Raw genomic sequence first — 25,836 nt, forward strand, 5'->3', positions numbered from 1 at the left:
GCAAAGCTGAGCAATTGAGAATGTAAGGGGATATTGTTGTGGTGATACCAAGCGCCTGTCTTGTGGTTTACTGAATTCAGAACACACAAGAATGGACCTATGTTGTATTATAACATGAGAGAGTTAGGTTAGATAGCAAAAGAAATGACCTATGGCAAAAGTTGAAAGGCTGAAACATTTATTAGATGGAATTTGTATGTATTTTGTGGCCAGTTAACTTGGTTCATGTTTTAGTTTCCAGTCAATGTGATGGCCAAGATTTCTCTTTTCTTCTTTACACATGCTCTTTTTATGATTAAGATCTCCTGAGACCATGTTTGGCCTGCATTTATTGGAATCAACACTATTACTGAAAAATGGCAACCTTTCCTTTTAAGAATATATTTATTTTTTTAATTGAGGTAAAATTCACATAACATAAAAATTCACCATTTGAGTCATTTTTAAGTATACAATTCAGTGACTTTCAGTCCATTCACATTGTTGTACAACCACTGCCACTATGTAGTTTCAGAACATTTTCATCACCCCAAAAGGAAACCCCATACCCATTAAGCAGTCATTACCTATTCTCCCCTCCACCCACCCCTGAAAACAACTAATATGCTTTCTGTCTCTATGGATTTGCCTTAGGAGTATATTTCTTTTGGAATGTTCTGAACTCTGGATTTAATTTTTCAGCTAGAAACTGTAGACTACTGCATATGTGTGTTTGTGTGTGTGTGATAGAGAAAGCAAGTGAGAGAGTACTCACAATGAGAGTCACATTCATGAGGAACTTTGCAAGGTCAAATCTATTTGAAAGATTCAAACAAAATGAAGACCTGGGAGGACCCATCTTTCAATAAGGTGTCTATAACTTAAAGCTGGTGTTTAAAATTAAATTTCTCAGGGGTTCAGTCTGTCAGAGGTTATAGAAATGTCAAGCAGTTTTTGAAATTTGCCCGTAACATTGAGAAAGGCTTTTGAATGGAAGTGTGGCTTTATAGCTCCTAAGTTAGGGTAAAAAGTTTCACACCCAACAGAAGCTCTGTCCTGGATATGAGCTTTTCCTGTAATAGTTGGTGATAACCCTATTACTTTTTTCTTCGGAGCAGTGGAATAGTGACCATTCTTTATTCTGCCTTTGTCCTGGTGAGCACATCAGATACCGCAGAGGAAACTAAGGATGCCTGGGGGGTAAGTGAAAAAGTAACCTAAAAATAAAATAATCAAACTCTTTTTATTTCCTAACCATAAACATTTTTTATCAATTTTAAATTACAATGTACATTTTATTTTGACTGAAATTGTTAAAAAGTTGGTTAAGCAGTCAAACTTTTAAAAATGTTAAAAGTGAATTGGAAAATGGTCATTAGGGCATCTATTTTTTTTTTGTAAACTGATTTAAAACTTGCATGCCTTTCTTAGTTATGATTACACTGACAGGAAAGTTGTATATTCTGTGTTCTGGAAAAAATACATATGACTTTTGGAAGAAATCTTAATTTTCAACTGGTCAAATGTTTTCTTGGAAGGAGGAAGAACCAGTAGAGTCTTGTGACTTAAGTAGTGCTTTGTAATCTAGAATGTCAAGGCCAGAAGAATTCTGTTATTTTGCATTTTGTACATATTTTAAGGATTTTTATTCTATTTTCATTTTCAATTCCTTTCCATTTCATGAGCCCCAACTAATATATCTTGACTATTCCCATTAATTAGAATTTAGGATTCCCCTGCCAAAGCTCAAATACTCACTGGTTTTGATGTTATGGATCTTGCTTTCCTACTTGATTCATTGTAGTGTCCCATCTGTTCTTTATAACATTCTCTCAGTTTTGGCTTCTGGGGACTCCTTGGTGACAATGGAGAACAGAGAGTCCATATCACATTTTGAGGTATACATTGACTTAGCCACTATTTCCACAAATATGTCTCAGGCAGTGTCTATGGGAAGTAAATTGTTTTTAACCAACTGAACCTTTTTTTAAGCCACCTGGAAGTTGGGGACAGCATAACACAATCCTATGGCATAATTAATGAAAAGCACTCGGTGATCTTTGTAGCTGAGACACGCTTGAGAACCTATCAACAAAATTCTTCTGTAATAAGCCATCTCTATATTGTGGAGGGGCTTAGTTTACCAGTTTCCTCCTTCCCAGGTCCCTCATCTTAGTGCACTTTGGTTTACTTCTCAAGGACACATGAGCCTATTCTCCAACTTTAGCAAACACAAAACCTCCCTGAATGAGGAGAAAGAACTTGGAAGTGTTGTGTGAAAGAAAGGAAAAAAGAGGGCTTGAAAAAGAAAACGCAGTTAAGAGCAGTAGTTAAACTGTAAATCCCCTATCTCTACCCTCCAGACCACATCCCAACCGATCCGGCTGCACCCACCCGTAAACCTTAGGGGCTCCTGATTGCGAGTCCAGATACAGGGCATATATTCATGCGTGGCTCCCTTCACGACTGGGTGTCAGTCCGGCCTGTGCTCAAGTTGTGGAATCTGGTTGGAGTTTCAATGTGTAGGATCCACTCTCAGGGTTTTGGCGAGATTGAGAAGGGTAAGGTGACCGGCTGGCAAAAGGGGCTGCTATGCCCCAGGGGGTTCGGCACAGCGGGAGAAAAGTGGCGAAGTCACCCAAGTCTGGTGTTCTTTATGGCCATTCACCGCCCCCTCCAAGAGCCATGAATGGCTTTATCTGTACAGGGACAGACCCGGGGACACAACTGGGATAACCGGTATTCCTGGAAACTGCCTGTCACACGCTGGGCATTTGGAGGATGGGGGGGGGGGGCTTGGGGGCGGGCTGAGGGTACGGAGAGAGAAGGAGTGACGGTGAAGGGTTTGCTGGGGTTGTCGCGTTCTCCTTGTAGCTCCAGGACGGATTTGGAGACCCCAGTTTTGGGCTGGGGGTGGGTCTCTAAGTCGCGGCGGGACTTCACCTTACCAAGCCTCCGTTTACTCCTCCGCACAGGCTGGCCTCTGATCTTTGCGCCCCCTTCCTGCCCTTTGATTCTAGTTCTTTGAGGGAAGCCCTGCTAGGCAGTCCTGGGAAGGAAAAACATTCTCTGACGCAGAAGGGCCGCAATGGGAAAGCCAGAAAAGCAGCCTCTGTGACATGGATTATATTTATTTAGATGTCCATATTAAAAATCATTTTCGTTAAAAAAAAAAAAATCCCTACCCTCCAAGCTCTGGCTAGAGCTTTTCACAGTGACAGTTCGGCGGCTGCGCTTGGCGGCCGGTGCCAAGCGCTCCCCTCCAGCACCTGCCGCTTCATTTTGCGCAAAACCTCTCCACGCCGGCCCCGCCGACTCCGAGCACCTGCCTCCCCTTCGCCGGCGCCGGCCGGCCCGGGCCCCGCTAGCTGCTTCCCAGAGGGCGGGAAACCCGGCGAGGGGAATCAGTCGGGGCGAACGTCCCCGCAGGCCGCGCGGGTCGTTCGCGGCCAGCTGCGCGCTTGCGCCCCGGGCGGCGACTCCTCCAGGGAAGGGCGGGGCCGGCGGCCGGCGGCCGGCGCGAAGGCCCGGCAGGAGCCCCGGCGCGCGCCGCGGGGACGCCCGGGCGGCCCAGAAGGGGAGGGAGCTCCGCCCCCGGCTCGGTATAAGTGCGGGGCCCGGCCCACCGCGGCGGCGGCGGCGGCGGCGGCGACAGCGAGAGCTGGGGCGTCCGGTTCGGCTCGGACGGCCTGTTGAGCCTCCCAACCCGCTTCCATAAGGCTTTCCTTTCCAACTTCAGCTACAGTGTTAGCTAAGTTTGGAAAGAAGACAAAAGGAAGACCCCCGGGCCGTTTTTCTTTTGTTCTTTGCCATAGTAGTCGTTGTAGTCTTTTTGCCCAAGGCTGTTGTGTTTTTAGCGGTGCTATCTCCAGTTCTTTGCACACCTGTTAACAAGCACCTCGGAAAGAGCAGCAGCAGCAACAGTAGCAGCAGAAGAGCAAGCGGGGTCGCCTGGTGTCATGACCAGGGCAAGAGATCAAAACCGCCAGGGAGGATGCTGTGGTGAGTTGTGTTGACCGAATGCATGTGGCAACAGAGGTTGGGCTTTGGAGACAAGCAACTCTGTGCAGGTTTTGGAGAAATGTGGTTCCTCTGTTAACCGTAGTGCTTTGTAAAAGATCCTTTCACTCATATTTGGTGGAGGTTAAGGAAGAAAGGAAATTCAAGGTGTGGGAAAAGGGGCTTGCACACAGGCACCGATGGAGTAGGCTGGGCAGTTTAGATTGCCTTGTGTACAAAAAAAAAAAAGAAAGAAAAAGAAAGAAAGAAAGAAAACAAAAATGTTGAAACAAGCATTTCTTCACCTAATGGGAAGTTAGGCGGTTATTGACCAATAGGTCATGCAGAATTTAAGTGAAGGGTATTAAGTAAACCAAATGCATCAATTCATTAGGTGACTTGATAAATATACATGGTTTGTCACACAAAGTTTTTAATCGTTCTTTAATGAAAACAAATGGATAAACATTCTAATCTCAGCTCATTCAAGTGACTACATTCACTTTTTATCCCCCTTCTCGCTCCCCACTTCCCCCCACCCCGTGTCTTTGCAGGATCCTTAGCAAAATACCTGACTTCTGCAAAATTCCTTCTTTACCTTGGTCATTCTCTCTCTACCTGGGTAAGTGAGAATGTGTATTCTTACAACATAGTTACATAATATTTTGTTTCCTTTCATTCGTGCCAATCGTATTAAGCCAAATTGTCATGCCCTTAAAAGAAATAAATCATCCAAATACACATGCTTTACCAAAAAATTTATTTCTCACAAAAGATATTTTCCCGTGAGTGTTAGTTAGCGCTATTTAATTATCAGGTTATAGTATGTTATATAGATTGACAACTATCCAAAAACAGGATTAGCAAGCAAGGAATATTTGCTTTGTTTATAAATTGTATAATGCATTACTAGGCTTAGTAAATGGTCATATGTGCTACTAAGAATAGATGGATGTCTCATATATCTTCTATTCTTTTGCATTTTAGAATATTTCTCTACTTTATTCTTTTGTTAAAATTTGGTTCCAGCATGTAGCACTATGAAAATACAGTAGAATGGTGGAGTGACTGACTTAGGCTAATAATAGCATTCTAAGGTTAATTTAAGTATAAATGACCCCAAGAATAAATATCTGAGTGACAAAAATTCTGGTCTTTAATGATGTTGTCTGTAATTTGATGATTGTGGGGCATCACAGGCTGTCTTCAAATTCATCATCCAATGGAAATCAACAACTAATCCACAATTTTCCTCTGACTTTCTATGTGGTCTCAGAATCTCAGAGCAGTCCTTGTGTTTCTGTGGGTCTGCCTTCCTTCATTATCTCCCCCATAAAAGAATAATCCCACAAGGGTGCTGGATGTGTGTTTAATTAAACATGATTAGAATCTTTAAAATTAAACAATTTTTATTGTTTATTTCCAATAAATCTGTCTACATTCTGTTCATGTCACATAAGTGATATTTAATTAAAAAGAACCATAAATTAAGAGAAAGAATTTTGAGAGTAAAATGTTTGAATGTTATTTTCTTTTTAAGTTGGAAGCATCTATTGGATCATCCTCAAAACATGAATGGAAATCACTGTATGAGGAAATCTATACTTTATGCCCTTAGGAAATTATTAAGCTATGTTATTGAATCTCTAAGAAATAGCAGTTCATAGATGACTTTTTAGAAAAGTGAGCGCCTATCGTCCCAGAGGCTTACACAGGGATGACTCTGCAAATGCATATGTAAACAAAGTGGAATTGGTATGAGTTTGTTTTAATTCCAATAGCCAATGATTCTAACTAGAAACCTAGTGGAACAGACTTTAATAAACCTAAAACAATAGTTTGTTCTTCCAATTTAATTCAGTATATATTAAGTGTTAATAACAGGTGATGGAAATAGTATCTGAAATTCTCAGCTTGGAAAATGGTCTAGACCTAGCTCTTTGAGGAAGAAGGTACCTCACTTCCAAATACTGATTAAAGTTTATGTGACCTTTGGTTAATAGGTTGGGAGGTCATATTTGCCAAAAAAAAAAAAAAAAAAAGCAACAACAAAAGTAGAACTGTGGTTGTTCCAGGAATGGAACAGTGGTTGTTTCAGGAGGACTTTTTGTCATGTTAATTAAAGTCCCATAAGAAAGGTGACAGCTGCATATCCAACTTTACAGTAAATGGAGCAAAGAAGGTTCTTGTGAAGAAGTTGGATTAAAAAGACAATGACATTACAACCATTTAAGGTTTAGTGGATTTTTTACTTCTCACTGCAAAGGAGTACAAAAGAGGGATACTAACACTAGGTAATTCTACTTCTTGTGTTTTATGTGGCACTTTGATTTTATTACAGCAAAACATGTATGTTTTTGTATATATGTATATACCTGTGTATATATGTATGTATATCTATCTATTCATTTTCCTGCCAGCCCTGCCAAATCATTATTCCCTCCACATTGAACATAGAGGGGCATTAGGGTAGGTTATCTCAAGTTAGCTTTGTGTGGAGTTGAATGCTTTTTATTTGAGACTTCATTTCTGTCTGCCAATGGACCAATACCTTTTACTCTGTACTATCAGAATACAAAGTAGTATCAGGAGTGGATCCTGTTGTCAAGGAGCTTGTAATTTACTATGGGTTTTAAAAAATGTATCTAATCACAAAAAGATAACTAATAGTGTAAGGCAGTGAAAAAGATGAGTTGCTTATGCCTTAAATCTTTATCCTATGGACTATCTCCATTTATACCTCGGTGTGTCTGTGTTTTTCTATCCCTCACTTCCCGCAGGCCTCACTCTGCTTGTAGAGGTTTTTGTTACCACTTCGTACAAAAGGCCATCTTCCAGCCCCATCCTACTTTATTTTTCCTCATAGTACACTTACCACCACCTGGCCTGTGCTACAGTTGTGTTTGGTCTCTGCTCACTGGAACGTGAGCTACATGAGAGCATGGACTGTGATTTTTGTGCACTGCTGAAGCTCTAGTGCCTGTAATAGTGTTGGGTACATAGTAGCGCCTCAAGCCCAATAAGTATTTATTAAGTAGATTAATGACTGTGATCCTTTATTCACAGATGTTCAGTTGGCCTTCAGCTTCTAGTCCAGCGAGGGTAGACAGACACGTAAACAAGTCATCATGGTGAGAGTAGGTGGGAGGGCAGGAAATGGAAGGAAGGAAGGAATGGGTGGGCACTTGGTCCATGTTTACATAGACTTTACCCAATTTACGGGCTTTGTGTGGGCATAGAATTGTTGCTTTTTGAAGCCTAAACTCATTGAAAATTGAAGTAACTAGAGCAATTTTATTCCTCTCCATCAAGGAGGTGGCATGCCTTACAGGCATAAGCAAGAGAAAAAACTTTCATTTAATAGCACATGTTTTGATGGTGTGCTTTAGAGGGCTCTAGAACAATTTTTTGGGGAGAAAAAGACAGGAGTAAGAAAAAAAGAAGCGACAGTATTAGAATAATATTTCTTATCCTGTATGTTAAGAAAGAGAAGATTCACCCGCAGAGGGAACCTATCATTGAACATTTATGTGTTTTTGTCTTCCCTATTCAGAGGAATAGAGATTAGGATAAGGTACCTTTTCTCTCCCCATCCCATTTTATTCTAAGCAAATCTAAATTTGCTTTTCCTGTTAAAGATTGAGAAACAGCTCAGTCTGCAGCCCCCCTGCAGTTGTGACAACTCAAAAAACTCCAAGAGATTGCCAAATGATTGGGGGTGGGGGTGGGGGGGATAAAATCATCCCCAGTTGAGAACTACTGTTCTACACAAAGTTTCTTGTAAATGATTGCTAGCATGCATCAATTTAAGTTTTGAATACATAAAATTGTTGTCTTGGCTCTATTAAATTTTTTAAATCATTTGACATACCAGGATAGTACTTTACTTCCAACACATGAAATTTATTATGAGGATGTTAACAGACTCTGGGAAGAACCAGGAGTGTAAGTATTTCCACAGAGTCAAATCCATGAGGAACCCAGCCTGGGAACTTGGTTTCCTATCAGTTATGACAGAATATTGTTGTCCTTACTGTTAACCTCAGAATTCAAGGATGGAGTCTAAAATCTCATAATAAGGTCCATTATAGATTTTTTTACACATTAAATTACCTGACTCTCTGAAAAGTTTCTGTTAAACTTATACCACATTTCACAGTAATTAATTCTAAAATTCCCTATATACTCTAGAATCTGTGTGAAGAAAAGTAGTTTTCATTCCCTTTTCAAAATCCATCTGTACTAAGAATGTTAAAATAACTATTTATTTAGGCGTTTATTTCTGACATCTTCATTTATGTGGTGCCAGAATTTGCCCTTATTGATTTCATCTTTCTGATTACTCTGCTGTTTTAGGACTGAAATTTATTTGCTTTATGAAATAGAGCATTTATTTTCGAATGTTAGTGGTAAAAGAGACTTTAGAGATCATAGAATGAACTGTCCATTCCTATCATTTTACAAACTGGGAACCTGGCTTTTCCTTGATGCTCAAGGTATACGAATATTTGTGATTGTGTTAGACTGTAATTTAGCTCTGGTTCAGTAGCAAACTGCTTTATTCCTCTCCAGTCTGCATAGGCAAATTCCAGGCCTGAGGAGAAAACAGGCAAACAAGAGAACAGGTTTTGTCTCAAAAAGCCATCTTGGGTCTGGAAACTGCATTTTTTTCTAAAATGATAAGGAGTATGTGTGTTTCATTAATATCATGCTTTTTCAAGTTCTCTTAATAATTGAGCAAGAATATTTTCCATTGTGCTGGGATGAACAGTTTTAACATCTGACCAGTATTCAATCCATAGAGTAATTATTGACTTTGAAAGTCTCATGATGTAACCAGAAATTGCCCTTTTGATAAGGAAGCAACTTCCTGAGTACAATTAAATAGTAACTAAAAATATTTTATCAAAACATTTTCTCATCTTTTCTTATTCAAGGGAGATCGGATGTGGCACTTTGCAGTGTCTGTGTTTCTGGTAGAGCTCTATGGAAACAACCTCCTCTTGACTGCAGTCTACGGGCTGGTGGTGGCAGGGTCTGTTCTGCTCCTGGGAGCCATCATTGGTGATTGGGTGGATAAAAATGCCAGGCTTAAAGGTGAGTGTTGTTATATAATTGAGCCATTGTATTCACGAGACTGGTTCCTGAGCTACCTCGGTAACAGAGGGGACAACAAACTAACAGTGAAGCCACTATGCTGACGCAGTGAGTGTCTGCATGCCACACCTGAGGGGTGAGGGCACTGGTGGCAGCACCTCTGCACTGAAGGTCTTGGGGCTCCTGCACAAGATTGGGATTCCAGAACATTGACCTAATAGATTCTTTTTCTGTGTCTTTGGCTATTTGTAAATTTTAGATGTTAATGATTAACTCTGTAGCACTTTGCTAAGAACCATGTTAAACATTAAAAGTTTGCTTAAGTCTGGGCCAGCACAGTAGCTCACACCTGTAATTCCAGCACTTTAGGAGGCCAAGGCAGGAGGATTGCTTGAGGTCAGGAGTTCAAGACTAGCTTGGACAACATAGTGGGACCCCATCTCTAAAAAAAAAAAAATTAGCCAGACATGGCGGGGTACACCTGTAGTCCTAGCTACTCAGGAGGCTGAGGTGGGAGGATGGTGTGAGCCCAAGAGTTTGAGGCTGCAGTGAGCTATGATCGTGCCACTGCAGTCTAGCTTCGATGACAGAGTAAGACCTTGTCTCCAAAAATAAATAAATAAGTAAACAAAGAAAAAAAGAAAAGTTTGCTTAACTCTGGCTTCCTTTCTAACCATGACTTGCACTGTAGTTCCTTTAGAATAATGTTCCTAGGACAATTTTTACATTTGTCGTCTGGTTATGGTGTTTCATACAAGGGTATGTGTAAGGAATTGAAAACTAAATACACATTCAAGGGAGAATAACTTCCCTTGGATCACAGCAAGCTGAATTATAAATTTTTTAGGGAAAAAGAAGAAATAATAATATATTGACATTTATTCTAAACATTAATACTGAAATCATTTTATACAGGAAAGAGAGAAAGTGATTGAGCAATTCAGTTATTCAGAATATAAAGGCAATGTGGATAATCAGGGTAAAATTTTCTTGAATTGCTCAGTTGATAATGTCAAGACCTGACCATGTAATCTTAGATATTGAGGAAAGATTGAGATAGCATTAGTTTCTCTCAGTTGTTCCTGGATACGGAGCAACAGGATTATCAACTTCTAGGACTTGAAACTACTAGTAAACTACTGGTAGACCAGACACATACAGAAAAAAGTTCTGTAACCTAGGAAAAAAATTCTAGTTATTTACATCATTATGTATAGGAACATAGGAATATTATGCACAGAAACATTTAACCTTATGATTGTTGAGCACTGCAATCATCGGTTAGGAAAGAACGATGAGTTGGATGAAGGAATGTATGTTAGGATAGCAATCTTATCCTATATAATCAATTCATATGTTTATGAAAATATATGAAAAATCTTCCATGGCCAGGTGTGGCTCATGCCTGTAATGCCAGCACTTTGATAGGCTGAGGTGGGAGTATTGCTTGAGCCCAGGAGTTTGAGACCAGTGTAGGCAACATAGCAAGATCCTATCTCTACAAAAAATTAAGAAAAAAATATTAGCCAGGTTTGGTTGCATCCTGCGCCTGTAGTCTCAGGTTCTCGGGGGGCTGAGGCAGGAGGATCATTTGAGCCCAGGGATTCAAGGCTGCAGTGAGCTATGATTGTGCCGCTGCACTCCCGCCTGGGTGACAGAACAAGACTATCTCCAGAAAAAATATTTTATGATGTTTCTAGGCTGGATTTACCATTTCTTCCTCTGAGCTCTCATGAGGCTTTGTTAGTACTTCTGCTATTGTACTTATACTGATATAATTATCTGTTCACATATCATTTCTCCTTCAGGTCTGTGAGGTCCTGAAAACTAAGAACCTCATTCGGTTTAATATTTAATCCTTGTGCAGTGAACGAATGCATGCATGCATGAATGAATGAGTGAATGAGTTATATATTGGGACTTTATTTCAGACTACTTTCAGAAAGCAATTTGTTTTGTCTTGAGTCTTTGATATGACCTTCTAAGCCAGGATGAGCTTTGCTATGCTTGAAGACAAGAGCTCTAATTATCCCTAACGTATACAACTCTCTATATTTTTCAAAGTGCTTTCATAAGTGTTTTATTTAAGCATCATTATGACCCCATAAAATAAGGAAGACAAATATTACCACCCTCACCTTACAGACACAAGTGTAAGAGACATTAGGCATCCTGCCCTGGATCGTCTACCTATTGAGTGGCAGAGAAAAAACTACCAGGTATCCTTACCTGTCCTCACCCCAGTGCTTTATCTACATAGCTGCCTCACTCCAAGAGAGTTTCTGTTTTCTGTGATGGAAAGTGTAGCTTAGAATTTTGTAGGAAAGGCAAATAACATTAGTATGCCAAAAGAAACACACTGCTTCTTTATTCTTGGCAAATTTTTGCGTGTCTTTCCTATTTATCCATACGATCTTATCAGATTCATCCTGCCATATGGGAGGTTATGGATTCCATAACTTCCTCCTTAACCTCCTTTATAACCTCCTTGTTTTAGCTTAAGCAACAAAGAGCTGAAAGATAGGTCATATCTATGTAATGCTGTAGTTCTGTCTATGACAGCAAACTTTCAAGAGAATAAATGGAAATATGGTCATTATGAAAGACTTCAACTAACAGAAAAAAAATTGTGAGTCTTTCATCATTTTGTTTGCAAATTTTTCTGGTCTGGTGTGACCCACTGGGTTGTACTGCAAATAGGTGAGGCAAGATTTACTTCAGGAAGGTTTTCTTTTATCTCATAGTAATTATGCATACGCATTAGTGTAGTAGGACACTGATGTGTGTATAAAAACAGCCCCACTGAGACATTTTGGTGTAGTGAACACTTTGTTTGTTCCTCTGTACAGTGGCCCAGACATCGCTGGTGGTACAGAATGTTTCGGTCATCCTGTGTGGAATCATCCTGATGATGGTTTTCTTACATAAAAATGAGCTTCTGACCATGTACCATGGATGGGTTCTTGTAAGTTCTCAACAAGATTCTTGATTGCAGAAAATTGAATATCTGGTAGTGGTAAAAGATGAAAATGCTTTGAAGCTAGGGAGTGTCATTTTTGCAAACATGACCTTTTACTATTGATCTGTCTACTAAAATAGCCCCTATGGTTTGTTTTGTTGCTGTTGCTGTTTTCCCATAACAGGCACTCATTAAGTATTGTGTGAATTTAAATTTTGTCCTATTGGTTTTTAATGGCATCTCTAAGAGTTTTTTTATATAATTCAGTTGTTAGTTTTCAGTGTTTTAGTAACCTATAATTTGTTCACCCTATATAAGAAATGTTATCTGTATTGAACCTTCTTATGTATATTTGGATTGATATAGAGCTTCAAAGCCAAGTAGGATAGTAGCAGTCTTTGAGTCTATTTCCTTCATTTTGTTGATGAAAAAATTAAGACAAAGTGAGGTTAGTTGATTGCCCGTTGTCATTTCCTAGAAAGTATCAGAACTCTTACTTAAATATAGGTCTTAGGTCTTCTGAGTTCTCCTTCAGCATTCTTTTCAATGGAGATACTTATGGGAGAAATGTTAAAAACCAATACTATGTTAACATTTTATGGTAACTATGTTCACATGATTATTATAATTTTTATATTATGTGTACTACAGATGATATAGATTTGGACAACATTATGCCCCTTAACTTGACCACTGGTATTTATTATTTTGCATACATATAATAAAATAATTTCTTATAAATGAAACTAAAACCAAAATTGTATTATTATGCCACTAAAGACCATTTTAAACTACCTTCTATAGTGAGGTGTGGTAGGTACAGTGGTGTAAACACATTTTAACTCAATTTTTTGTTGTAATTCTTTAGACTTCCTGCTATATCCTGATCATCACTATTGCAAATATTGCAAATTTGGCCAGTACTGCTACTACAATCACAATCCAAAGGGATTGGATTGTTGTTGTTGCAGGAGATGACAGAAGCAAACTAGCAGGTAATTTGGTTTTCTATTTCAATTAAATGGGTATGTTAGGATTCACTTTAAATCAGTGGTAATAAATGAGACTATAAGTCTTTTTTTTGTCTGGAGTATTTTTAAGAACAATAAATTGAAAGCATAGCTTTTTTTTTTTCTTGCCTTATTGTCAGTTTTAGTGCTAAGATTTATCTCACTGTTATGAAGTTATTTTATAGGATAGTTAACTTCTCTTTTATTCTGTGCAGACTTGGCAAATGGAAGAACATCTGTTTCAGACTTTTTGTTTTCTTTTTTAAGAAAATTCTGTTAACTGTTTCTAAAGGTTTACTTAATATTTAGAATAGTGGAAACCTGACATGAGATTTTTACTGGTCATACAGCTATACCTATGGATGTTATTACTGGTATTTAACAATCATATTATGGATATTATTTTTCTCCAAAGCAAATGGAAACAACTCAATTGTAGGAAAGATTCTAGAAATTAATTCCTTCTACTTTAAAGTTACAATCTATAACTTTTATTGCATTCTATATAATGAAATATAATTTCTGTTACAAATACTGAATAAATAGAAATAGAGGATAGAATATAGTTTTTAAGAAGCTTACTGTCTTAGTTGTTCACCGGAAATACAAACAAGTGGACAAAGAAAATGTAAGGAATGCATACAAAGCTACATGTCCTGTACCATCAATATTGCTTAGGCTCAGAATAACCCTGTCACTCAGTATTCCCTAACTTCCCCCCGTGTGACACACAGACACAAATTGGATTGATAATTACTGAGAGTAAAGGAGGAAAGGTACACCTACCTACCTGTCAGATCAGCTGAATCAACTCTGCTAGTTACTGACATAATGGGTATCACGAACACATTGCTCAACCATCCTGACAGGCAAGAAAGCCATTCTTGATTTAAATGGCTTATCCGAGGACACAGAGGGCGAGATTACATGCTGGGGTTAGCAAGCAGTTTTGTGTTACTGGACCATGTGATTAAAAAAAAAAAAGTTAGAAAGGAGGTGGTAATTGAAAGAGAGCAAAGTCTGTGGAAGGTCTAGAAGAAGAAGAATTTGCCTGAATCATCACTTTGTGGTAGCAGTATTTTAATTGAGATAGATATACTACAGTGATTTTAGAGGATTGTGTATGTGTAGGATGAATTTAGCACATGTGAATCTGTACTGCAGGAAATTCTCTGTGGAGCTAAAGTAGTGGTTCTCATTGAGTTTTCTTCTTGTGATCACCTATAATAAAGAGTAATTCCATATCTCTTTTTGTCACATTGAACTGGGAGATAAGGCTTTTTGTCCTTTGTTGTTTATGTTCTCTTTTTAACATATTATGTTAAGCATGTAAAATGTCCATATTTTAAAATCCAAAGAGTACGAAAGGATATATTTTGAAAACAGATCACATATATATTTGTTAGAATATATTTGAGAGAGAAAGTTGGCTTGTAAAATTATTTTCTTTTACTTATTTTCTTAACTGAACTCATTTTGACTCTGTAAAGTCTGTAAAATATAAAAGAGAAAGTTATTCAGAATCTAACTTGTCCATATATACGTATGTATAAATATAATAAATACAAAGATCTCAAATAACTTTGTGGGATCTTTTTTTTTAATTGTTTTCCCCAAGAAAAATGCTGATTCATATAGGATCTTTCCAACTGTGAAGTAATGTCCAAGAACAACAACAAAAATAGGACTGGCCATTTCTCAGCTGTCCCTGATTGTATTATGAATTATTGCAGAGTGGAAGAATGTAGGCTACTCAGTCTGCTTTTTAACCTTCTGGAGTTTCTCAAGTTTAAGAAAGGAAGTAAGCTATTTATTAAATTCTCATCTATTCTAGGTTAGCTTTTAGAAAGTGGCGCTCTTTTCACATCCAGCCAGCAATGTGAGTCAGTAGACTAGTGAAGGAGAACCTACTACGTGTTTCAAAACAGGACACATAAACTTCTCTAGTTCTGAAGGTCAGCAAGTGTCTAATCATGGATCTTTGGTGCCATTTCTGCTATAGCAGAGTTAAAGGAGAATGGAGAAAAAGGAAGAAGATAAAAGAAAAATAGAAAAGAGAGGGGAAAAGTACATCCAGAGGGGCCTCCAGCTGCTGCATTGGGTTCCTGTGTGTACGGAGATACACACAGACACTCCTACTCTAGGCAGGAATAATTTATGTTTATGCAGGCTGATTTTTGAGATTGCTGGCAAAGACTGTTAGAAACCCAGGTAGGGGACTGGGCTGGGAAGGCTTCATTTGTGAGCATTGTGTGTGCACTGCGTGTATGTGTATAAAAGGTGCAGGGGAGGGGTGTGCATGTGAAAAGTGAAGGCTGGGAGCTGGATGTTCATTGCACCCATTTCCTCATCCCAGTATCTCTATTTTTAGAGATAGTTTTAAAATTAGAAGCTCTGTCACTGAGGGTAAAGAACAGCAGAAATTTTCCTTAGCAAGGTCAAAAAGTTTTAGAAATCAGTGGTAACAGGTCGAAATATAGCTGTTAACCATATCCAGTTCAGAAAGCTCCAGAAAAGATATTGTTTTTCACACAAATACTACTAACTAATTTGTTAACTAATTTAGGTACTTTCCAGGTAATTGACTGAGTATAGTATTTTACTAAAACATTCCCTTGTGCCATGATCCTTAGCCTATTTAACCTGTTTGAAACTCAATTCCATTTTCCAGACCTTTTACTCTATCTATTGCTTTATTTCCTTCCCTATTTCCTTTGAGGATCATTCTTTATTAATATCTGCTGAGATTTTTTCTTTCCCATCATTCTGAAGGAAGAAAAAATCGGTACTGGTCAGCTTGATCAAGTATGGCAGATAAATTTTCATGTTTAAGCTCTACTGATTAAAAATTGATTTCATATTTAAGGTACACAAACCTAGCTGCTATTTGCTCAGCAAATCTTTTTTTAAAATTGTACTTCTATGAGATGTAATATACCCTTTATAATAGAAGTAGTTATTTAATGTCATGTTCTGTGCCTCAGCCATAGCTGAAAGTTAAATTGGAATCAAACACACGTAAGTTTGTATAAGAATAAATATAAATTTGTAAAGAGCATATGTTTGCATATTCAGAAGACTTCTTTTCTAGCCTGTTACCAGTAAAATGATTAGGTCTTTAAAAAATTATTTAATTCATTCTGCTTCAGAAAAATGAAAGCTGTTTTCTGACACTGCATTTGTACTGACACCTAAATATTATTAACTTCCTAAGTATAATATAAAAGATAGAAATTGATGACATTGGAAAACTCCATGAGCACTTGAAAACTGAAAGAGTAATAATTTTAACTAAAATAATTTTTTTGTTGTTTTTCTGGGGCTTTCAGATCCAAGTATATATTTTCTTCAGTTACTTTGTTTTTGGATTCAAATTATTGAGTTATTTGGATGGGTTCCACACTTCTCTGTTGGCATATTAGTTGGAAACTTACTAGTGAGGGACAGATGGAAGTTAGTGAAGCCTCTGCAAAGACAGTCGAATACAAGCTTGATGAAAGCTGCCTTTGCCTCTCAAGTGAAAGGTGACATGTATCAAAGTTCTCCTGTTATCATATAAGCATTATACACCCATAGGACTAATTGGAAAGTAATTGAGGACCAGGAAGAATTAGAGAAGGAATAAAGGCAATTTTCTGTTAATTTACTTATTAGTCACGTATTGCTTTTCCCTTGAGGTGACCCAAATAATTGTTAAAGACTTGTCGCATTAATTTTCACTGTGCTGTGTGAGATGGGGAATGAGAAAATAGGTCATTTTCTTTTTTTTTTAAGTTTTTGGTTTTTTTTATTGATACATAATAATTATACATATTTATGGGGTACACAGTGATGTTGCAATATATACAGTGTATAGCAGATCAGGGTAATTAGCATACCATCATTTCAGACATCTATCATTTCTTTGTATTGGGCATTTTCTTAACTTCCTCTTCTTTGTCCATCTTGTCCTCCACTCTGACTCAGGTATATTTACATGTCAGACTCTAGACCTTGTCATCATCACTAAACTCTCCCCTTCCATAATCTCAATCCTAGGCGTCCATTTCTTGAACAACCACCTTTTGTCGTTCCAGCCACTCCTTCACTACCGCAGCCTCAACAATCCTCCAACCTTGTTGGCACCTACAAGTCATTAATTCCACTGTCCCTGACCGCTCTCGTCTCTTGTTCACTCAGCTTAAATTCCAAAGTCAGTCATGATTACATGATCACTTCCTAGCATATACCCTCAGCTCACTTGGCCCCCTCTCCTTTTGTCATTTTGTTTGGTAAAACCGTGGTTAAATCCAACTCTCCTCAGTAGACCATGGCTGGAGAAAAACACATGACCTTGGTCAGTGTTGTTGCTTAAGGTCCAGGACCACTGGGTTCAAGTTTGGCCTTTCATATCGTCAAATGATCATGCTGTTTTTCCTGATTCCTTCCTTTTTTCCCTCTCACCTCACACATTCATGTCCTCCTCCCTGATCCTGACTTTCACCAATGACCTTGCTTTGTATTTTACTGAGAAAGTGGAAGAAATGAAAAAAGAGTTGCCATGTGATCCCACCATCGTATCTCTGTTGCTACCTGTACCTGAAGCCATATGTGTGGCCTCCACTTGTTACTACTGATGCATCGTTTGCTCCTGTTTAAGAGCAATTCTTCCATGTGTGCAGTAGATTCACATTCCACCTACTTCATCTACTGTATCATTCCAGGCAGCATATAAACATGCCCTAATTTTGCTCTTCTTATAAATCGCTGTGTTTACTGCACTTCCCCCTCTACCACCCCATTTCTTTGTTCTTCCGTTCAGCAAAATGTATCAACAAGAGTTGTCTATTTCCAATTCCTTTCTTTGGTCAGGACCTTGCTTCCATAAGGCCACAGGACAACATTCACATTGTGCTCTAGGTGGAATGACTCCAAATATAATATAAATGGTGTCCCTTGAAGTCTCTTAAACCAACTTTAATCAGGCACTGCCATTACTGCTCTTCTCTTTTCAAGGTCCCCAGCACCTTTCATGTGACTAATCTGGGGTTTCTTCCCAGTGCTCGTCTTTCTTGACCTATGGGCAGCACTCTACATAGTTGATTACTCTCACCTCTTTGAAACATTGTCACCTCTTGGCTTCAAGGACACCACACTCCCCTGGCTTTTGTCCTCTTTTCTAGTTTCTTCTCACCTTTCTGACCTCTAAACATTCGTGTTCCTAGTGCTCAGTTCTCAGACCTTGTCTCTCTCTTCTCAATCTACACACATTGCAGTGTGATCTTATCTAGTATCATTGCTTTAAAAACCAACCAGCTGATAACTCCCAAATCTGGCTCGTATTTCTTTCCCAAACTCCAGCCTAATATATTTAACTGCCTGCCTGATGTGGCCTCTTTTAAATTTCAGTAGGCCTATCAAAATCAACATCTTCGAAACCAAACACTTGTTCTTTTGTGCTAAACCTGATTTTCTGAAGTCGTCTGTTTTTCAGTAAATGGTAACTCTATCTTCCATCAGTTGCTCAGCAAAAAACAAACACACTTTAGAGCCGTATGTGATTCCTCCCTTTTTCTTGCACCCCATATCTAATCTGTTAGCAAGTCCTCCTGATTCTATTTCTCCCTGTCACTATTGGTTACTGCCCACCATCATCTCTCAGTTGTCTCCTTGCCTCTGCTTTTGTCTGTGAACCCCCTTACCCTCACTCACTCTGTAGTCTTTTCTCAACATGGCAGCCAAAAAGAACCTTTAAAAATATGTCAGAGTATGCCACTGTAGGTCTTTGCTGTGATGCTCTCTTTTTTCTCAGTGAGTCCCTCCCTGACTTCATCTAATTTAGAACGTTCCCCTGAACATTCTCAATGCTCTTTTTCTGCATTATTTTTCACCATAGTATTTAATGAACATCTGACATATGCCATGCACACACACTTGTTGATTTATTGTCTCTTTCTTTCCTGTGAGAATGTAAATCCATGAAGACAGGGAAGGATGTTACTTGTCTTCTTTAAACTGTTAAGAATGGTGCCTAGCTTATAATAGGCATTTAACAAATATTTATTAAAGAATGAATGTAGAATCACTCTTATACTCATTTTAAAAGCTGATGTTAGATGAATTTATATAATCCCACAGGAATTATGATTTTTGAGGCAAATTTAGTGTGACTTAATCCAAACAGTTGTTTTTCGAACAAAGTAGTTTGTTCACATAGTGCTTTTAGAAATTCATATTTTAGGAATCTACACTCTTGGTTTATGACTTTGTATTATGTAAATGGGTGGTCTCTCTTTGATAGGTTTGCACACTTATCTGCCTTTTCCACCCATCTCTGTAGACATGAATGCTACAATTCGAAGGATTGACCAGTTAACCAACATCTTGGCCCCCATGGCTGTGGGACAGATTATGACGTTTGGCTCCCCAGTTATTGGCTGTGGTTTCATTTCGGGATGGAATCTGGTATCCATGTGTGTGGAGTACTTTCTGCTCTGGAAGGTTTACCAGAAAACTCCTGCTCTAGCTGTGAAAGCTGCTCTTAAAGTAGAGGAAACAGAATTGAAACAGCTGAATTTACACAAAGGTAAACTGAACATAATGATAATTCCTTTTATTCTGATGTTTAGACCTTAAATGTTGTTGAAGATAAAACTATTTTGAATTAATATCAGGTTTTATTACCAGTGAAGGCCTGGATGAGATTAAATATATCACTTTGGTAGATGAGGCAAAACCAGGCTTTTGAGGGTCCAGGAACAACTCTGGGTTGCACCTAATGGGGTTGGAGCAGGACCCCTGGCCCTTGTCCTTGATGTGAACAGTAGGCACAGAGGGACAATTGGTTGAGAAATGGCTGGGCAAAGCTGAGTCACAGGAGTGGGAAGAACAGTGGGAAAAAAGAGAACAAGAGAATCCCTTGGAGTAGATAGATAAAGAGCGAGTTGCGTGGACATTTGTAGGACAGTGGAGGGGAGCGAGGAAGTGAAGATGGGCATGTCTCAGGAGCAGAAGAAGTTGGGCTTCTGGGTAAATGGAATCTTAACAGGGCCCCAGAAATAAGATGCTGCGTTTTCCCAGACAGTTTTTATATTTTATCGGATGAGTTTTCCTGCTATTTATTTTGGTGAGGGTATAATTTCTAAGAGAAAGAAAAAAAAAAAAGAGAGATAAATAGTATTTTTTTAAATTTCAGAATATTATGGGGATACAAATGTTTTGATTACATGGATTGGTTTTGTACTTCTTTAGTCAAAGTTATAAGTGTACTTTATTTAATAAAAATGATACTTGGAGATTGTTCCTTGGCTGGAATTCTTAGATTATTACTGAAAGAAAATACATACTATAAAGTAGTAACCAAGGAGTAAAGTAGTAACCATGGGGAAGGGAAATAGGAAAAGAAAAAGTACTAAGCTAATCAGCTTTTATCCCCCATGTCCTCCCTGCCAAATAATGGTATCTTTTATTAACAGATACTGAGCCAAATCCTCTTGAGGGAACTCATCTAATGGGTGAGAAAGACTCTAATGTCCATGAGCTTGAACATGAGCAAGAGCCCACCTGTGCCTCCCAGATGGCTGAGCCCTTCCGCACCTTCCGAGATGGATGGGTCTCCTACTACAACCAGCCAGTGTTCCTGGCTGGCATGGGTCTTGCTTTCCTTTATATGACTGTCCTTGGCTTCGACTGCATCACTACAGGGTACGCCTACACTCAGGGGCTGAGTGGTTCCGTTCTCAGCATTTTGATGGGAGCATCAGCTGTAACTGGAATAATGGGAACTGTGGCTTTTACCTGGCTACATCGAAAATGTGGTCTGGTTCGGACTGGTGTGATCTCAGGATTGGCACAGCTTTCCTGTTTGACCTTGTGTGTGATCTCCGTGTTCATGCCTGGAAGCCCCTTGGACTTGTCTGTTTCTCCTTTTGAAGATATCCGTTCAAGGTTCATTCAAGGAGAGTCGATTACACCTACCAAAATACCTGAAACCGCCATTATAACAGAAATGTACATGTCAAACGGGTCTGATCCTGCTAATATCATTCCAGAGACCGGTCCTAAGCCTGTGCCCATAATCTCCGTCAGTCTGCTGTTTGCAGGCGTCATTGCTGCTCGAGTTGGTAAGAAATCTCTTTTTGTATATTAATGAACTAAAGTATCTTTTTGGAATGTGGGTACAAAGAATCCATCAATAAATGGTCTGAAATATTACCTGAATGTTAACTTAAGCAAAATTCATGACTTTTATATATATAATCTGATCTTTAATTATGAAATTTTTATTTTATAGCTTAAAAATACATTTGTATATGTGTATGTGTATGTACATATACTTGAAACATATTTTAGACTTGAAAATTTTTTTGAAGTATTTTAAGTGTTACTCTTTTAATGTAATTTAATTTTTAAAAGATATTAGTTACAGTAATTATACTGCCATCAAGGCATTTAGAATCTTTATAATAACTCTAACCAAAAGAACTATAATTTAGAGAATATTTCCATGGGCCAACATAAAAAAACAGTAGTTTTTTTTTTTTTTTAAAGACATGGCAGTTTGAAAAAAAATCCTTCAAAAGTCCTCGCTAGCTGATATGTATTTACTACATACTTTGCCACACAAATAGATTATACAGCTCTGTAAGGAAACATAATGTAAAGACTTCTTACAAAGCAAAATTTAAGTAATCATTAATAGAGTATCAATGAATTATCTCTGACCAAATTCATTCTTGAAATGAAATCATACTTATCTTGTGCTACAAAGCAGCTTATTAATTTATTGAAGACATTAATATTCAAGCAAGACAGCTTTATTGTAGGGGCTTTAGAACTCAAGTAGTAAATGTAACAATGGTTTAAAGTTTCCTTATACTTTAGCCATAACCATATATTGGGTCATAAACTTTAAAAATACTAGTGCTTCTACTGTAATAGGATTTATGATGTCTCTGATTTGAAAGTTTTGCTTTTGTAGTATGAATAATCACAGAAAAACAGACCTAATAAGTTTGTAGATTGGACTTATAAAAGTTCTTGAATCTGCTAATAACCCAATACTTACTAATGTAAAATAATTCTCTAAGGCAAGGCTATGATAAATATATATTAGGTGACTTAAAGATAGTGGGGCTAAATGTGTATTTTGCATATGTCAACAAACTTTTATCTATAAATCTGAAATACATGGCTATAAACTAAAATCTGATCTTTTAAAAAATCTTTTATTTATAGGTCTTTGGTCCTTTGATTTAACTGTGACACAGTTGCTGCAAGAAAATGTAATTGAATCTGAAAGAGGCATTATAAATGGTGTACAGAATTCCATGAACTATCTTCTTGATCTTCTGCACTTCATCATGGTCATCCTGGCTCCGAATCCTGAAGCTTTTGGCTTGCTCGTATTGATTTCAGTCTCCTTTGTGGCAATGGGCCACGCTATGTATTTCCGATTCGCCCAAAAAACTCTGGGGAACCAACTCTTTGTTTGTTGTCCTAATACAAAAGAAGTTAGGCATGAAAATCAAGCTAATACATCTGATGTTTAAGACAGTTTTAACTGTTGCTATCCCTGTTACTAGATTATATAGAGAGAGCACATGTGCTTATTTTATACTGCAGAATTCCAATAAATGGCTGGGTTTTTCTCTCTGTTTTTACCACAGCTGTGCCTTGAGGACTAAAAGCTATTTAGGAAACCTAAGTCAGCAGAAGTGAGATGGTTAATTTCCCTTATGTTTAGACATGGAAAAAAATAGAAAAATAAAAACTCAGTTATGAAGATTTTGTTAACGCTGAACACCCCCTATTTTTCATGGGTAGATAAAATTTGCATAAAAGAGTGGTTAGTCATGTACATTAAGTTGTTCTTTGGCAGATACTTACTATCTGTACTAGAATTCAAATATGTCAGTTTTCCTTAAAACTCATGTCTGTTCAAGTCTGGCTAATTTACTTTTTTTTGTATCTTATTGTCAGTTATATTATAAAAACAAATTCTTCTCCAAGTGTGAAGATTAAAGTTTGATAACCAGTATTATCCTTATTGATCCTTTTGATCTTAAGGGACTTAGTTTGTGGAAAAACAAAATACGTAACTAGAATTCTCTAATAAGGTTCATGGTTTAACTTTAAGGAGCACCTTTGTATTTTTATTATCAGATAGGGCAACATATTGTATTCAGCATATGTAGCACTTCATAAAATGGCTATCATGTAAGCTACAGGTAGAAGCAAAGCTGTAAAGTAGATTTATAACACAGTGAATGCATAAGGACTTCGACTAGGTCAGTAGTTTGGCCATAGAGACTAGAAGCCAAAAAAGCCACATGGAAGGATGAAGGCCTAATTTAACTCAGGCTACTGTGATTAATGAGCTCTGTGGTAGACTATGAGGGAGTAAGCCTTCAGCTGGACAAGTTACATGTAGAAAGGAAGCCCACACTTGTAAAGGTTTTGTTTTAGAAATCATTTGATTTACTTTTAACACACTCAGGTAGAACATTTTGACTTTTACTATTTTATACCCAGGAGTTATTTCTACATTGTTCTAGAGCAAGAACGTTCATAAAAGTATCGTTTTCAAATGTCTTTGAGTAGAGGGAAAAACAGTTGGTATATATTTTTAAAAACTGTTGTGCAAGTCAGTTGGCAGCATGTCAGTACCAACATGGTACTTTGCCTTAACCGTTGATGCACTTTCCTGGAGACTGCAATACGTTGCTATGAGCACTTTCTTTATTCTTGAGGTTTAATCTTGTTCTGCATCTTTCTACAGTATGACAATGATTTGCTATGTTGTAAAATCTTTGTAAAATATTTCTATATAAAAGTATTTTTAAAATCCTTTTTTCTGAATTGTGTTTCCTAATTATGTAATGTTGCTTTTGTTACAGAACATCTGTTTTGGATAATGTGTTTTTCTCTATAAAGGACTACAGTTTCATAATTCATATTTTTTAGTGTTATCTCCCTATTCATATTTCTGGTTTATTGTGGCCTGGATAAAAGCATGGCAAACATGAGGCCCAGCACTCATTCTTTGACCTTGAACATGTCACAGTATACTCTCAAGTTCTATTTTCCCTTCTGTAAATTGAAAATACTACTAAACCAATCCTACCTCCCTTGCAACTTTCCTGATTAAATCAAATAAGAGAAGCCACGTGGAAGCACTTTGTGGACTCTAAGATGAGGTAGTATTACTATTGGAGGGTGGACCTAAGTAATGAGGGGGAGTCAAGGATAGATTCCTGCCGAGACTCCAGAGAGAGTAGAGCCACATTGTATATTAAGCAAACATTTATCAAAGACTTGGTCTATGCCCCAAGACTGTGATCAGTCCTGGGGATGCAGAGTTGATTGAGACACAGTTGATCAGTCTCCTCTCCTTTTCCCTAAAATTGGGAGCCTGAGACCTTTTGGCATCACCCTGTAGCTACTGATCTGCTCGTGACATTTGTGCTAGAGGTTTGGCTGCTGTCGTGAACAGGCTCTCTGCTCCCTCCCATGGGCGTTCAGCTGGGGTTGGAGATCTGCCCTGAGTGTTTGCCCTGAAGGCCTGTGACCTTGTAAGATGAATAGAACCATATTAGCAAAGGAAGGCCTCTGGTCTTAATATGGGCATTTTGCCAGCATAGGGCCCTAGAGAGAGAGGCCCTGTAAGGAGGAAGGAGCATGGAGTTGAAGAGTTAATAGGAATTTTTACAGCTGCTGTCCTTATCTTTGTGTACGACTGCTCAGAGCAGGAAGTGGAGGAGAATCATTGCTGGTCTGGACAGCCTTTGCTGTTTACTGTCCCAGGGCATAGAAGTAGGACAGGGGTAGATGTGATGTGTGTGGCAGTGTCTGGGTGTGTTTCTAAACGGGGGTCAAACTCAAATACCGACAGGGTCACTTGGGTTATACAAATGAGTGAAGTGGATTAGAAAAAGGAAAATATTCTTTCATTTAATATGTAATTGCATTTTATGAAAGTTCCGCTTATTTTGGTCCATCTTGAAAACACATTCATTACACTTTTTCATGCTTTTCTCTATTGCATACAGGCTCTTATTGAGGTTATTAAGTTGATTCTCTCAGCATCAACACCTTTGCATAGTAAACACAAAGTCATCTTCGTTTCCACAAAGAAATATGCCTACTGCCCCTTTTTTTCCAAAACACCTGGCTTGCTTGATATTTTTTTCATTGTCCCCCACCCCTTAAAAAAAAAATAAGAATATAAAATTAGAGTATAACCAGACAAGTTACTCCTGTTTCCTGTAAGACAAAAAACAGAGCAAGAGGCATGCTAAATGGCGCGTGGCACTAGAAATCATACTGGGGAGGAAATGGGGTGTGATCAGGACTCCCGAGAGCTGGAGAGCACGTTCAGCTGTGAGCAATCCCAGTTGCCATGCAGACCGTGGGCCCCGTGTTGTCAGATCTTCTGACCTTTCAAGAGAAGCTGGGCATCTGGAATTTTGTGTGAAATCTCCAAATTCTTGAATACTGGCAACTAATTTGAAAATGCTAAAAATATTTTGCTAGCCAAACAAAATACATCCGTGGGCTACCTATGAGTCATCCATGGGCTGCCATATTTTAAGCTTTTCTCTAAGGGGATGGTTCGTGAGCAAGAGAATGGTATTTAAATAGAGCTAGTAAGTGTAGGAAGAGAGGAAACATACGTACAAGAACTGCGATGTAAGGAGAAGAAGAAAGAGCTGGGCAAATATTTGTGGCAAAAATTGTTAATATTATGCTATTAGGCATCCTTTACTGGAGATCACTTAAGGTCAAATAATCTATGCATTTATTACCACCATA

At 38.2% G+C, this 25,836-nt stretch overlaps 2 protein-coding genes across 3 annotated transcripts; one reads left to right on the top strand and one right to left on the bottom strand.

Moving 5' to 3' along the window:
• Positions 1–2,910: 2,910 nt before the first annotated feature.
• On the bottom strand, positions 2,911–3,940 carry LOC123644108 (laforin-like). The gene is made up of 3 exons (XM_045560282.1): positions 3,864–3,940; positions 3,165–3,712; positions 2,911–3,028 (listed from the first exon to the last, which is right to left on the bottom strand). Exons 1-3 carry the CDS (start codon positions 3,938–3,940, stop codon positions 2,919–2,921), a joined length of 735 nt encoding a protein of 244 aa, XP_045416238.1. The 3' UTR covers positions 2,911–2,918.
• On the top strand, positions 3,533–23,871 carry SLC40A1 (solute carrier family 40 member 1). 2 transcript variants are annotated; one of them, XM_045560101.1, is made up of 8 exons: positions 3,533–3,981; positions 4,533–4,600; positions 8,916–9,075; positions 11,925–12,040; positions 12,903–13,029; positions 19,364–19,609; positions 20,499–21,146; positions 22,261–23,871. In XM_045560101.1, exons 1-8 carry the CDS (start codon positions 3,939–3,941, stop codon positions 22,572–22,574), a joined length of 1,722 nt encoding a protein of 573 aa, XP_045416057.1. In that variant the 5' UTR covers positions 3,533–3,938; the 3' UTR covers positions 22,575–23,871. The 2 variants fall into 2 exon arrangements, with proteins under 2 accessions (XP_045416057.1, XP_045416058.1); XM_045560102.1 differs by lacking the exon at positions 4,533–4,600 and having other exon boundaries at positions 3,566–3,981.
• Positions 23,872–25,836: the final 1,965 nt, after the last annotated feature.

This window comes from Lemur catta, chromosome 8 (genome assembly GCF_020740605.2).
Source record: "Lemur catta isolate mLemCat1 chromosome 8, mLemCat1.pri, whole genome shotgun sequence".
Taxonomy (NCBI): domain Eukaryota; kingdom Metazoa; phylum Chordata; class Mammalia; order Primates; family Lemuridae; genus Lemur; species Lemur catta.